Source organism: Talpa occidentalis, unplaced genomic scaffold, assembly GCF_014898055.3.
Source record: "Talpa occidentalis isolate TD23 unplaced genomic scaffold, MPIMG_talOcc4v2.1 talOcc4.16, whole genome shotgun sequence".
Taxonomy (NCBI): domain Eukaryota; kingdom Metazoa; phylum Chordata; class Mammalia; order Eulipotyphla; family Talpidae; genus Talpa; species Talpa occidentalis.
The window spans coordinates 22,313,497-22,328,232 of NW_023601653.1; the positions used below are offsets into that span (position 1 = coordinate 22,313,497).

The 14,736-nt window shown below is 33.4% G+C and overlaps 1 protein-coding gene across 6 annotated transcripts in view; it reads left to right on the plus strand.

Moving 5' to 3' along the window:
• The window catches only part of CEP290 (centrosomal protein 290), a 66,017-nt gene that overhangs the window by 36,698 nt on the left and 14,583 nt on the right, over positions 1 to 14,736 (plus strand). For 4 of the 6 annotated variants that reach the window (XM_054696149.1, XM_054696148.1, XM_054696151.1 and 1 more), the window contains 11 exons: positions 23 to 157; positions 1,740 to 2,006; positions 2,623 to 2,730; positions 3,265 to 3,464; positions 6,541 to 6,754; positions 8,103 to 8,240; positions 8,635 to 8,856; positions 9,185 to 9,307; positions 10,626 to 10,771; positions 11,111 to 11,266; positions 13,862 to 13,991. In XM_054696149.1, the coding sequence (XP_054552124.1) occupies positions 23 to 157; positions 1,740 to 2,006; positions 2,623 to 2,730; positions 3,265 to 3,464; positions 6,541 to 6,754; positions 8,103 to 8,240; positions 8,635 to 8,856; positions 9,185 to 9,307; positions 10,626 to 10,771; positions 11,111 to 11,266; positions 13,862 to 13,991 (1,839 nt within the window). The remainder of the gene's footprint in view (positions 1 to 22; positions 158 to 1,739; positions 2,007 to 2,622; positions 2,731 to 3,264; positions 3,465 to 6,540; positions 6,755 to 8,102; positions 8,241 to 8,634; positions 8,857 to 9,184; positions 9,308 to 10,625; positions 10,772 to 11,110; positions 11,267 to 13,861; positions 13,992 to 14,736) is intronic. The other 2 variants (XM_054696150.1, XM_037513910.2) reach the window with 1 other exon arrangement.

Sequence of the window (14,736 nt, forward strand, 5' to 3'; positions counted from 1 at the left end):
TTTTAATGCTATTTCTTAAAAGTTTGAAGAGGTTACAGGATCAATGCCAGACCCTAGTTTGCCTCTTCCAAATCAACTTGAGATTGCTCTAAGAAAAATTAAGGAGAATGTTCGAATAATCCTAGAAACACGGGCAACTTGCAAATCACTAGAAGAGGTAATGAAAAGAGTTTTCATTTTGATTAGTATCTTATGGGTATGTTTGTGGAATTTCCTAACTAATATTTTTAGAGATGGTAAAGCTTAAAATGATGAATCTTTTACTAATTCCACTTTCCTTTTCTACCATTCAATAATTTCACTTGACAAATATATTTTGAATTAAGGAAACATTGGTTTATAACACTATGATTCAAAATATAGAATTCTAATGCTTCAGGTGTCTGTTGCCACACCACACCCACCAAGGCACCCATAGTCCTCATCACAGTCCACTATGTTTCTATAGCCAATAAAGAAAAACTGATATGACAGATTTGAATTCACTGTCTATTTTGTTCATTTATTTTTTTTAAAGATTTATTTATTTATGCATACAAGATCTGGGGTATAGGCCAGAGGTGTGGGGGGTGAGGTGACAGGATTCACCAGTGACAGAGTAGGGGCAGAACAGGCAGATTGACTGAAATACACTGCTGAGGGGAGCAGCGGGCCAGCCAGGAGAGGTCTGCTGCACCATGTGGGTAACTCCCTAGCCGGGGATCAAACTCGTGCTGCAGTGGCTGGGGACAGCTTCACAGGTTGCGTCTAAACCCCTTGCGCCACCAGGGAGGCCCTTACTGTCCATTTTAATCAGTACTTGTTACTTTTGTGCAAACTGAGTAGTGGTGAGCATGAAAACAAAAATTGCATAATAGCTTTTTGAATAATTGTCTTCCCTGTATTATCAAAAAATGTTTTCATCTTTATGTTTACTCTTTAAGTGCATGTTGAATATTCTGAATCAGTTTTCAATTTGCTCCTTTTTTCTAAGTGGTTAAAGGCTTGAAGGTAAGCTAGAAATTGATACTTTATTTAGGTTTTAAATTTGATTAATAAGTAACCAAATATCTCTTCATTATATTGTATAGAAAATAATATAAAAACTGTGATTTTCATTTTATTTTAAATCTAAACATAGATTAACTAAATGCAAGTAAAACTGTATGTTCTTAATCAGCTGAAGGACGTTAGGTATCTTCAGTAATTGTACAATTTGTCATTTATGTGAAATGCCACTGAGTTGGTTCATTTAAATCATCTACCATAATCCTCCTGAGGATTAAAGCTATTTTCTGCTTTGCATTAATAAACTGTAGATTTTGCAATAATGTTTCGTTGACTTGGACCACTAAAATTCCAGTTTTTATATTCAGTTGACTTTTATAGATTATCTTCTAGTGCTCTGATAGTCAGTGGGCTAAAATAAAAATAATTATTATATTCCCTCTCTAAATCTAATACCACTACACATTTCTAGTAAAACTACAATATCTAAATAAAATACCTTAATTAAACTTAATTTTCATAACAATGAAGTTTCTATCACTTGCGATAATCTTATAAATAAAATGTGCACATAAATATTGTCATCACAGAAATGCAATTAATTTAACCATATTAAGTGTCATTTGGCTATTATAGGTGATATGAAAAATAAGGCAAAATTCCTAATTTTGCTTATAACTAATCTAAAATCCAGACAAAATATTTTTGAAAGAAAAATAAACTAATAATTTATTGTGATTTGATTATTGCAGAAGTTAAAAGAAAAAGAATCTGCTTTACGGTCAGCAGAGCAAAATATTCTGTCAAGAGACAAGGTAATCAATGAGCTGAGACTTCGATTACCTGCCACTGCAGAACGAGAAAAGCTTATTGCTGAGCTAGGCAGAAAAGAAGTAGAACCAAAATCTCATCACACATTGAAAATTGCTCATCAGACCATTGCCAACATGCAAGCAAGGTTAAATCAAAAAGAAGAAGTTTTAAAGAAGTATCAACATCTTCTTGAAAAAGCCAGAGAGGTATTATAGTATGTTTTATGTTATGTTATGAATGCTATGTTTTATTTTGTTTTTCAGTCAAATACCTAATACTACTCTGCCTTAAAGTGGTAGGTAATTTCTTGCTTTCAAGTGATTCTATTTAGGAATTCTTGCTTTCACGTGATTGGACTACAGATTTGTACGTAAAACTGACAGTTTGTATATGTATATCTTTCTTTTATGGACTGACTACACCAGTGATAGTTGTCATGGTGAAACTGTATGATTTTTAAGAATATCAGTTGAATGTATAAGTAAAGATTGAGGCAATGTATTCAAATTAAATCTATGTATCATACTGATAGAGAAAATCAGATTTGCTAGAAGCTTGGAGGGGAAATCTAACATTTAAAAAATGTTCTAGAAACAAGTTAAAAGATGGTGAATACATGTTATTCTCATAGCAGGAATAAATTGTCACCTAAGGCTGGGCACAATTTGAACTTGTGCTAGGGGGAAATTATGCTGATAGAAATATATATGCAGATAGCATTCCTTTTGTATTCCATGGGGATTTTAGAAATATTAAATCTTGAGCTTGTGAACCTATTTGAATCATAATTTAAGATATATTTGTTTATTTGCTGTAAAATAGGAGCAAAGAGAAATTGTTAAGAAACATGAGGAAGACCTTCATATTCTTCATCATAAGTTAGAACTACAGGCTGATAGCTCACTCAATAAATTTAAACAGACCGCTTGGGTAAGATTCTAAGAATTTTTTCTGTTCTTTTTTGACTTTTGAGACATATGATTGAAAATTTACCTCTCTTCTTTGTTGTTTGTTTTTCTTTTGTAATTGCTAGCATCATCTGAAAACACAGCTCATTTTTCTCCCTAGACCCAGAACCCAGCAGCCCACAAAACCTTGTTCATATTTCTTAACCATCTACTTGAAGATCTATTTCCATGATCTGACCTCTTTCCTTTCAAATTCTGCTCATTACAAATTTCCTTGTCTCCAACTATTCCCATGTTCCAACTTGAGTTCAGACTTGCCTCTTTTGATCATTGTGATGTGTACGTATGAATGACCTGCCTTTCCTTTCTAATGTGTGGACCATAACATTCTCAAGCCCTAAGACATTAATTCCATCAACATTTATTGTTCCTCCACTATGTGTAAGAATTAAATTTTAGATTAGGTATTACAACATTTGAGGAGTCAGTTAAAATTATGAAAAAAGCATAGTATTGAGTTTTATATGCACATGCTTAATATATTGGTATTTCATAGGATTTAATAAAGCAGTCTCCTGCTCCAGTTGTTACCAATAAGCATTTTATTCGTCTGGCTGAGATGGAACAGACAGTGGCAGAACAAGATGACTCTCTCTCTTCACTTTTGATGAAACTAAAAAAAGTATCACAAGAGTTAGAGCGACAAAAAGAAATCACTGAATTAAAAATCAAAGAATTTGAAAATGTCAAATTACGGTGAGTCTTATTTGGAAATGTATTGTTAAAAATAGGCAAATGGTAATAACGACATGATGAACAATAAACATAATTGTTATGTCATGTGCAGTTCTACAAGTTTCATGTATGTCATCTCTTTTTATACTGAGACCACTGAGAGCATAGATTATTATTATCCCCATTTTCCAGAAACTAGACCCCAGGGAGGTACAGTGACATGCCAAGGAGGAGGTAGGAAACCGCAATCTGAATCTAGTCAGTCTGATTTGGGCCAACCCAGATTCTTGTCCAGAATCTCGTGTTTAATATCTCAAGCTTCTGGTTCATCATCTGTAAAATGGAATGAAAGTTCTCACCTTGGCTCTTTCAGAATGGATATATAAAGGCTGAACGATAGTAAATTTGACAGCAATTTGAAAATTGTAAACTAAAATAAATATGAAAGTTTTATATACACACCTTTAAGAGTTTCTAGGAAACATCAGAGTCAATATATAGTTGCTGAATGAAAAATTATTTTTTTTAAATATATATATATTTTAATTAATTAAGTTATACAAGCACTGGGTACAGTCAGAAGCATGGGAGGGTGAGAGAACTCACCAAAGCCAGAACAGGGTACAGAACAGGCAGACTGATGAAATACACTGCCGAGGGGAGCAGTGGGCGCAGCAGGAGAGGTCTGCACGCCATGTGGGACCCTCGCTGGCGGCCGGGGATCAAACGAGCACTGCAGAGGCTGCGGCAGCTTCGCAGCCCACTGCTCAACCACTGTGCCACCAGGGGAGGCCTGAAAAATTAATTTTTATGACTGTAATGACAGTAAAGGTGTCACAATATTTTGTGTATTAGAGATTATACACATTGCTCAACCAATTATCAGAACATAGATTTTATGCCTAAAATAGGTATGTAGTTAGGTATTTTCTAATCATTATAGAAAAGGCCTTCTCTGGACCTTGATTTCTTGTCTGAAAAGAGTAGGATATTGAACTACTTAACTATAATTTCACTCTAGCTTTGAAGCCCTTATTAGAATCTTTGAATCTTTACTTAGTTATCTAAGATGCCTCTTAAGGAATTAATAGTATTTTGTTCATTATTGAGAAGTTGCTACTTTTAAGAAATTGTTCTCTAAAAGAAAAAAGAATTAGCTATAGCATGTGGTATATTTTTAATATAATTTTTTCCCATTCTATTTTATACTTAAGTTATTATTTTGAGTATAGTAAGTTTCTTTCATGTTTTGGTATATAAAATTGTACTTTGAGTCTCTTTCCTTGGTTTAGCATTTTTTTCAAGGTAGATTGTACATACATTGTTTTTGCACATTGCTATGCATGTTTTAATGTCTCAGGAAATTATAGATCTAATTGATTTCTTTAGAAAACCTTGTATTTTCACAGTTTGATGATTACTTAAGGTCACTTTATTTTTGCTGTGAGCTGCAAGTCTCAAAGTGTTTAACACTTAATCATGGTTTAAACAATCTTCCTTTTATTGTTCAGAGTTTTAATAATTTGAATCTCTGTATTGAACTTACTAATGTGGCATCTATATACAGTAAAATATATATAAATCACTGTATAAGACTTATTAATGCTAAATGAGCAATAGGATTAATTGAATAAGCTGTTGATAGTATCTACTTCTGTTATAGACCCTGTCCTCAAAAGAATCCCCTCTAGAGAAAAGAACTCAACAGAGAGCTCTAGATATATTTGAACCAGGCAAGGCTTATTAAAGGCTCATGCATGAGGGACTGAATGCCAGAAAGGAGATTAACCTGGCTCCTCAAAGGGGAATTAGGAGATATTTGAAGGGTAGGTCCAGGTGTTGGGGTGGAGGAGAGCAGTGTATCATAGATTGACCTGGGCTGGGATGTGCCTGAGCATGAGCAGACAGGCTACATTCCACTGTGCGTGGATGATCTCCTCTTTCTCCCTTTAGGATATTGTGAGATAGTCATCAGTCAGGACCTGACAGTTTTGTCATTTTGATGCCTTATGGTCAGTATGGTGGGCCAAATTGTTTGTACTGGATGTTGGGACAGGGCTTACTAGTCCATGACTTAGTCCATGACTTAGTCCACCTGTTAAAACAGGACTCTCATCCTATTGACACATAATTTTTTTTTTTTTTAAAGATTTATCTATGCATACAAGAGCTAGGGTACAGGCCAGAGGTGCGGGGGGTGAGAGGATTCACCAGAGACAGAGTAGGGAACAGAAGAGGCAGATTGACTGAAGTACACTGCTGAGGGGAGCAGCAGGCGAGTCAGGAGAGGTCTGCTGAGCCATGTGGGTGGCTCTCTGACCAGCCGGGGATCGAACTTATGCTGCAGAGGCTGCGGACAGCTTCATAGGTTGCGTCTTAACCCTTTGCACCACCAGGAAGGCTCCACATAATGTTTTTACCTAGGTTGTCTCACTTCCATCAATATAAATATGGTTATAGATGCAATATAAGTGACTTTGGAACCATAAACAAATTGATAATACTTGTGACTTCTGTGCAAGCTTATATTTTGTCTTTGAAATCTGTCAGAGAGCAGTGTATCTCTGCTGAAGTAATTTTGTTCTCTTTCTTCCCTCTGAGGACATTTGGTAATGTCTGGAGACAGTTTTGATTGTCCTAACTATACTGTACTATTGGGCAGCTACATCTTGTAGGTAAATGCAAAAGATTCTGCTGCTCTTCTTACAGTGGACAGGGCAGTGATGTCCCCTCCCTCACCAACAAACCTCTCCCAACAAAGAAATACCCAGTAAAAATGTCAATATTGCCATGTCAAGAAATCCTGATACACAATGAACAGTCACATCTTGTAGAAACCATAATATTTAAGGTGCTGTTTTATCTATTTTCTATATTTATCAGGAGCCACAAAAACATTTGATACAATCATTGTCAAATTTAGTATTCAGAAACTGCAGGGAAATGTCTTTTTCATGTGAAGTTTAAGAATAGTTAAGTGGAAGAAAGGATTGTTCTTTTGGATTCGGTTCAGAACTTAGATTGTAAAGCTACTTACATATACATTATACATATTTATGTTATGCTTTATATACATATGTTATATATATTGTATTAGGCTCCAAGAAAACCATGCAGATGAAGTAAAAAAAGTGAAAACAGAAGTAGAGGACCTAAGGTCCCTTCTGGCCCAGTCACAAAAGGAGTCACGGAGTTTAAAATCTGAACTTCAGGCTCAAAAAGAAGCAAATTCAAGAGCTCCAACAACTACAATGAGAAATCTAGTAGAAAGACTTAAGAGCCAGCTAGCCTTGAAAGAGAAACAACAAAAAGTAAGTAACAACAGAATATTATCAACATTTAGGAAAAATATGACAGATTGATTTAAAAAAATGTGTCTGCTGTAATTAAATGAGGCCTTATCTAATGCTGGTAAGCAGGAGTTTTCGAGGAAATTCTTTCAAGTAGCGTATTGGTATTTTTATGTATTTATTTTTAATTAAATTTTTCTTACATCATTGTTGTCTACATAGTTCTCTCACCACTGTATCACCTATGAGCAATCACCGTATTCCCTTGTGTTCATCCCTCCTGGTGTTTTTTTTAAATGTGGGTGTAGTCCAGTTTATATTTTTATATTGTCATCAGTCAGATTTGGGATAATCTGTAGGAAATAAGGAGAAGTATTAATTCCATTATTTCCTCTCCTTTTCTATTGGGAGTTCTATTTCCTTTCTGTTTTCTCTTCTAATGCTACTAAGGCTATATCAAACAATTTAAATAATTGAGCAAGTTTGGGATTTTACAAGACGATATAACAATGAGAAGGAAAAATTAAAGTGGAGGTCACAGTGATAGTTACATAAGAAGGAGTTGATCAGGGATTATCAGATTAATTAGGGTTTTTTTTTTTACATATCTCAGATTTGATAAATATAGTTGTTTAAAAAGGTGCTACTTTTCAACACTAGCTCATGAAATTTATTGGCAAATTTTAAGTCTTTCCTAATCTTATAACTTTCTTATCTAATTAAATTCAATTGTTTTTAAAGATTTATTTATTTATGCATGCAAGATCTGGGGTACAGGCCAGAGATGTGGGGGGTGAGAGGATTCACCAGAGACAGAGTGGGGAACAGAACAGGCAGATTGACCGAAGTACACTGCTGAGGGGAGCAGTGACACTGCTGAGGCGAGCAGCAGGTGAGCCAGGAGAGGTCTGCTGCGCCATGTGGGTTTCTCACCCCCTGCATCTCTGACCTATACCTCGGCTCTTGTATACATAAATAAATAAATCTTTAAAATAAATAAATAAATAAATTCAATTTTTTTTTTTTTATAGAAGTGAGCCATTTGGATAATACCTAAACATGAATGTTTGAAAATCAAGCAAACTTGCTTTTTATAATATAAAATTCCGCAATTTAATTCTGGGCTCGGAAAATTATTATTTCCAAGATTTTAAACTCTCACACTCAATTTGGAAAGATTTCAGTGAAATTACTAAAGGAAATTCATTTGAAAAAGTTGGGTTATTAGTTTGTGAAATATGTTTTATTAAAATCATGGAATTTTAGTAAAATAGTGAAAAGTAATAAAGCTGTTTTTTTTTTTGCATTATATCTTGCTCATATAAAATATAAATATTTCCCAAAACACTTAGATTTTTGTAAATTTTAGGCACTTAGTCGCGCACTTTTGGAACTTCGGGCAGAGATGACAGCAGCAGCTGAAGAACGTATTATTTCTGCAACTTCTCAGAAAGAGGCAAATCTCAATGTTCAACAAATTGTTGATCGGCATACGAAAGAGCTAAAGGTGAACATCATGAATGCAAAAATTAATGCAATAAAATTCCTGATGATTACCATTGAAAGAGGATCCTTTTTGATATGCAGTGTTTTTTGATAATGAATATGGATTTCATTTTAAGGAATTCTTGGATAGCTATACATACATATATATATATATATGCACATTGATAGCTTTAGACTGTTTGCTCTAGTTTTGTTTTTTCTCCTCAAAGTAGACTTGGTTCATTTGAAATGAAGATGGAAATATATATGTAGTAGTTTTTATTTCCTTATTTCCTTAAAAATTTAGATAGAAACTTTCTTTTTAATATATTTATGTTATACTTTTTTTTGTTTTTGCTTATATCACTGATTCTTGTTGAAAATTTTATAAGCTAAATCTTTCTGTCTCTAATTAGTCACAAATTGAAGATTTAAGTGAAAATCTTTCAAAATTGAAAGAAGCTCTTAAAACAAGTAAAAGCAAAGAGAACTCACTAACTGATAATTTGAATGACATTACCAATGAACTACAAAAAAAACAAAAAGCCTATAATAAAATTCTTAAAGAGAAAGACGAAATTGATCAAGAGAATGATGAACTGAAAAGGCAAATTAAAAGACTAACCAGTGGATTACAGGTAATTTTATATCTTGATAATGTGTTGGTTTTTAATACATAGGTGGGAGTTTATTCCCACTTTTTAATTTTATCTGTATTTGCTGATACTAGCCTTTAAATCACTTTGATTAATATTGTTGATTCCTACAGTCATCTCTATTGTATTTTCAGTTCTAGAGTAGCAAATATTAAAACACAGTAGCAGCTACCATGTCATATTTATACATAAATACTGTCATTTAGAGAGCATGATTAGCAAGTCACTGAAACTTTCTGTACTTAAAATATTTATTATGTATTTTTTGTACTTTTTCAATTTTCAAAATATAAAAATGCTTATTTTTCAGAGCAAGCCTATCATAGATAATAAACAAAGCCTAATTGAAGAACTGCAAAAGAAAATTAAAAAACTGGAAAGTCAGTTGGAAAGAAAGATGAATGAGGTAGAAATAAAGCCTATAAAAGAAAAGGTATGTGAAAAAATATATTGATTAATACATTTTAAGGTAGTGGTAGACTAAATTAAATATGTAATTGAACAGATAATGTACTTTATTAATGTAAGTATCTAATTCATACTGGATATACATACATAAAGTCATACTGGAAAATATAGAGACGTCTAAGACAAGTTTTTGTCCTTTATAAAAATTTATATAAGTCTACTTAAAGGAACACCAATAATGTAACTCTTATTTAGACATTACTAAATATCTTGTGTCACTTTCCTGTGACATTATAATACCTCAGAAATCCCTTCAGCTCTTACATATCCAACTATGTCATATTCCCTATGTAATTAGCTATTAAGATTAGTGCTTTTGACTTTTAGCAAGTAAAGTGGGTTATTTTTAGTCTTCTACCTTGACTAAAGTGTTTTTCCTACTTGTCTTTCAGTAGACTAACCTGTTATCTCAGGGTAAAAAAAAAATTATTTTGAATATATTCAATATTTGCAGTATTATCAACCCATTCATAAATTATCAACCCATTCATTATCAACCCATTCATAAATTGATTCTGTAATCTGAGCAGAACTGCTTAAAATTTTCTTATAGGTTAACGAATAAACTATTTTGTAATAAAAATTACTGATAAAAATAATAAACCCAGGGCCTCTCTGGTGGCACAATGGGTTGAGCACAGCACTGTGAAGCTGTCCACAGCCTCTGCAGTGTGGGTTTGATTCCCGGCCAGCCAGGGAGATACCCACATGGTATGACAGACCTCTCCTGTCTTGCCCACTTCTCCCCTCAGCAGTGTTTTTGGTCCATCTGTCTGTTCTGCTCCCCGCTCTGTCTCTGGTGAATTCTCTCACCCTCTTGCACCTCTGGCCTGTACCCCAGTACTTGTATAAAAATAAATAAATCTTTAAAAAAAAAATAACCCAAAGAACAACCCCTTGAAGGGACTGTGATATTAGGAGGTTGCTATAGGTTGATAAAATTGGTTTTGTCACTTACATATACACATTCTTTGTTAACAGCTTACTTTAGTCATCATGACCATATATGTTAGAATCTTTATTTAAAGACCTCTAAGGGTGTTGGCAATAGTCCAATCTATTCCCCAGAATTTCATCTACAGGTTAGGAATTCAGACTCCTAAACTGAAAGACATTTTTGCTAATAGCTTGGCATGCCTAAGAAGTCTAGCAGTCACATAGGAAATGGAACCTTTTTACTATAGGAAATATTGGTTCACCATTGTTATAGTAAATTCTAATTGATAACTCTTAAACTTAAAATAATGTTAATAATTTTCTTCCTCTTTTGTTATTGTTTACAGAGTGCTAAAGAAGAATTAATTAGGTGGGAAGAAGGTAAAAAGTGGCAAACCAAAATAGAGGGAATACGAAACAAATTGAAAGAGAAAGAGGGAGAAGTCTACATTCTAACAAAGCAGTTGAGTACTTTGAAGGATCTTTTTGCCAAGTGAGTTTCAGTTTAACAAAAGTCTAATTAATTGTGTATAAAGCCTTTAATAGTGATATGGAAGTTACATAGTTTGATCTTACTTGATAATGTGAAGAGTTTCCTAGTTTTATTTAGGTTATAACTATGGTTCATTTTTTATTTTTAAAATGTGCTTAAAATATATTTTAACAATTTATAAAAATAGTTTCCTTTAGTCTTGAAATAAGTTAGCTTATAGCAAGTATAGAATGATCCTATTTTTATATATATGTCTTTTGAGGAAGAAGCTGAAGCATAGTTAGTTGAACAAGCCACAGTGATTGGCATATTTTCATGATTCTATGTTAAATCCCACAGAGCTGACAAGGAAAAACTTACTTTGCAGAAGAAACTAAAAACAACTGGTGTAACTGTTGATCAAGTTATGGGGGTACGTGCTTTGGAGTCAGAAAAAGAGTTGGAAGAATTAAAGAAGAGAAATCTTGACTTAGAAAATGACCTATCGTATATGAGGTAAGCAATTATGTGGAAATGTGCTCGTCATTATCATAAAAAAAACATGATTGACCATAGAAACTAATGTAACAAACGTGTTATTTTAAGGTTGGTATCTGCTGATTGTCTTTTCTCACGTGAGTTGAGATATTCCTGTTTCTTTATATGCCATATAATTTTGGATTGTATTCTTGAACTTTTGAAAATCATATTTGAAGACTCTGGGCTGTGGCTATAAACCACATTTAAATAGACATTTAAAGTCTATTAAAATGTAGATGTTTTTGTTTTAGCAGATAGTGGTTTGGAGAGTTTTAGATCTGAAGTTCCAACCTGCTTTCTGTGGGGTATGGTTCCAGTATCAGTTCAGTTTTCAAAGCCCTTACAGTGCTCTTCAAATCTGTCCTGGCTCTGCCCTGCCATGATGATAATACTGCCTTATGTGTGTTAGTTCAGCTCTTAAAGTCTTTAGTATTCATTTAGGATCAGATCCGTGCATGTGCAGCTGAAGACTGAGCCCACAAGTTCATAAACAACTTTATGAACTACTTGAACTACTTCTCTATTGTTATTTCCCTAATACTTTCCATAGAATTCACCTTTTTGCTGATTTGAACCAAGCATGATGCTTTGAAGTTACCCTATTCTACTGGACACTGCAGCAGTTGTGCATACATCTGCAGCAAAACAAACTGGAAAGCAGAATGGGTGCAGGGGTGAGGTGTGCATGTGAGGGGCAAGGGTAGGGGGTTGGCTGTACTACTTTCACAATACGCCCTTACCAGTCACAGCTCTACCAATTGGAAAAGACTCTCTCCCTAAATATTTTGACTTTTATACATTTCTGTTTGCTGTCTCTGCCACCATTGCCTTGGGATTACTTGAGGGCTGGCGCATGAGAGAAAAGAGAAAGGAGAGAAAGGAGAGGGTTCTGTGCTTTCTGTATTTATAAGTGCCCTTTCTGTTTACTGGAGCTAGAACTGGAGCTAGAAGACCTCCCTGAAATACTCTCCCTCAGTGCTAACACTCACCTACATGTTTTAAGTAATGTTGTGTTCAGGCCAGGCAGTAGCAGAGGAAAAGAGGGTAAATCACTACCTATTTACTAATACTTCAAATTCCACTAGATGTCCCAATCTATAACATATATACTTGTCTAAGTCTCTGAACTGCTATTCCATGCATTTGGGAGAAACAAGATTGAATGTATTTACTCTATTATACTTAGAACCAGAACTTCCCATGTTATTTCTAGCAGTCGTTGAATTTTTTTTTGTTTTGCTTTCTTTGTAAGCTATGTCTTCTGATATATTGATGGTAATAGAAAGCAAAAAATAAAATCATGTTCTAATGGCAAACCTATTTATAATTTTCTGTTTCACTTAGATTTGTTTTACATATGCTACCTTACTTCCTTTGCTTACAAATAAATGACCTGTAATCATGTTAGAGATCATTGTCAAAGTCTGGTAGCTACATGTAATAATTGCACAGAGAATACTTAACCATTCTTAAATTTGTCATACTTTATTTTCCTTTTTGTTCATTTAAAAAAACTATCATTAGTGCTATTTATTTCTGTAGTTGTGTCATTAATGTAATGTGAACATATGAGGTTGATCTCCTGTAAAGGAACACTCTATCTTCTTCCCTTCTAAGGCATTGTTTTCTTAAATTCTTCAGAATTTTCCTAGATAGAAAAGAAAAAGTGAAGAATTCTTTATTTTGACATCTGGTTATAGTTACTGTCCAGTCCCAGTGGTGGCTCTATCCTTCCATGTTTTTCTTGGTCTAAACATATGTTCAAAGTAAAGCTAAACCCTTTTATCCTCCTTTGCAGTTTTCACAATGATCAAAGTGTTTTAGTTTTGATACCTTCTAATAACTTTTAATTGCCCTTTGTTCCCTTCTAATAATGTGAATGTGTGGTTGAAGTAATTGGACAAAACTTTATAGCAGAAATTAAGATTGTTCTCTCAGTTCAGGTGTGAATTTCTGAATTTTATGAATCAGATGTAAATAAAGATATCTACAATACTAAAGGTATTAAAGGGGGATAAAGGCATATTAAAAAATCAGAAACATAAAGGCAGGCGTGAACATTCCATATGTGTTGGTGGATTTATATACCTAGGTAAAGGTAAAGTCCTAGGCATTATTAGGTTGAGTAGGTGTAGTTGTGCCCCATTATAGATCTTCTGGGCCACAGAGATGAGTGGTAACTTGAAATGGCCTTTTAAAATCTTTGAGCTTTTAAGGGACACCTGAATGTTAAAATATTATTATATAATGTTAAATATACTGGGTATTTTAGTTCAGCTTCCTTATACAATTCTATATAGATGTATGTTCTTTCAAAATTCTAATATATTCTTGTAAATCAGAATATATTTGTTAACACATACTTTCAAGGAGCCCTATAGTGAATCATCTGTAGAGAATCATTTTATAATGTAAATAGTCATAATATAGTCAAATCCTTATTAAAGTTTTGTAAAGGTTGAAAGTTATATATAATTAAAATATAGTGCTAATAATTTTAATTTGAATGTAGTAAAACAGTGAAAAATTACAATTTGAGTAGTAAAGAATCTTTGTGGTTGTTGTCCATAGGACCCACCAAGCCCTTTCTCGAGATTCTGTTATAGAAGATTTACGTTTACAAAACAGATACCTCCAAGAAAAACTTCATACTTTAGAAAAACAGTTTTCAAAGGACACGTTTTCTAGGCCTTCAGTAAGTGTAAGTCTTTTCTTTTTTCTGTTTTTAAATTTTAAGAATAAAATCAACTTTATCTGGCTAAAAACATTAGATTCCTTTCACAACTATTAATACAATAAAGTTAACTTTTACTTTTATTCTTAATATAAGCTAAATTCTTGAATCCTTCCTATCTGTTAACAAAAACTTAAGATTCTTACATTTGGAGTAAAACCTCATTATAGGAAATTTCTAGTGATTTTAAATGTAGAATCAGTGTGTGTTTTGCTGTGACAAGAATATACGATTAGGTAAAATAGAAAAAATATAGCATTACTTTTCATTCAAACTTGATATGTTTGTGTTTTTTCTTTTTAAAGAATTATTAATGTAGAATTGTCATATCTTATTTTAAGCCATCTAGTCTGTATATTTTTGTTGTTGCTTTTTTTCCTTTTGTTCTTTTCATGTTTCTTTTCTTTCATCTGCTTCAAGCAGAATCTGTTATGTGACACAACTACACTTTCTACCCTTGCTACCAGTGTTAATAAATACAGGCATAATTCTGTTCACAAAAGAACATTTTGCACAGGAACAAAAACATAAATCTTAACCGTGCTCAGAATTAAAAATGGGAAGCAAAAAGATGCCAATGTCAGCTTACATCATCAGGTACCTGGAAATAATATACGGTATTACAGTAATGAAGAAAAACACAAAGCAGAAGATATTATGGATCCTTCTGAGTTTAGTAAATCTAAGGAAAGACGAAACAATGTCTAGTTCA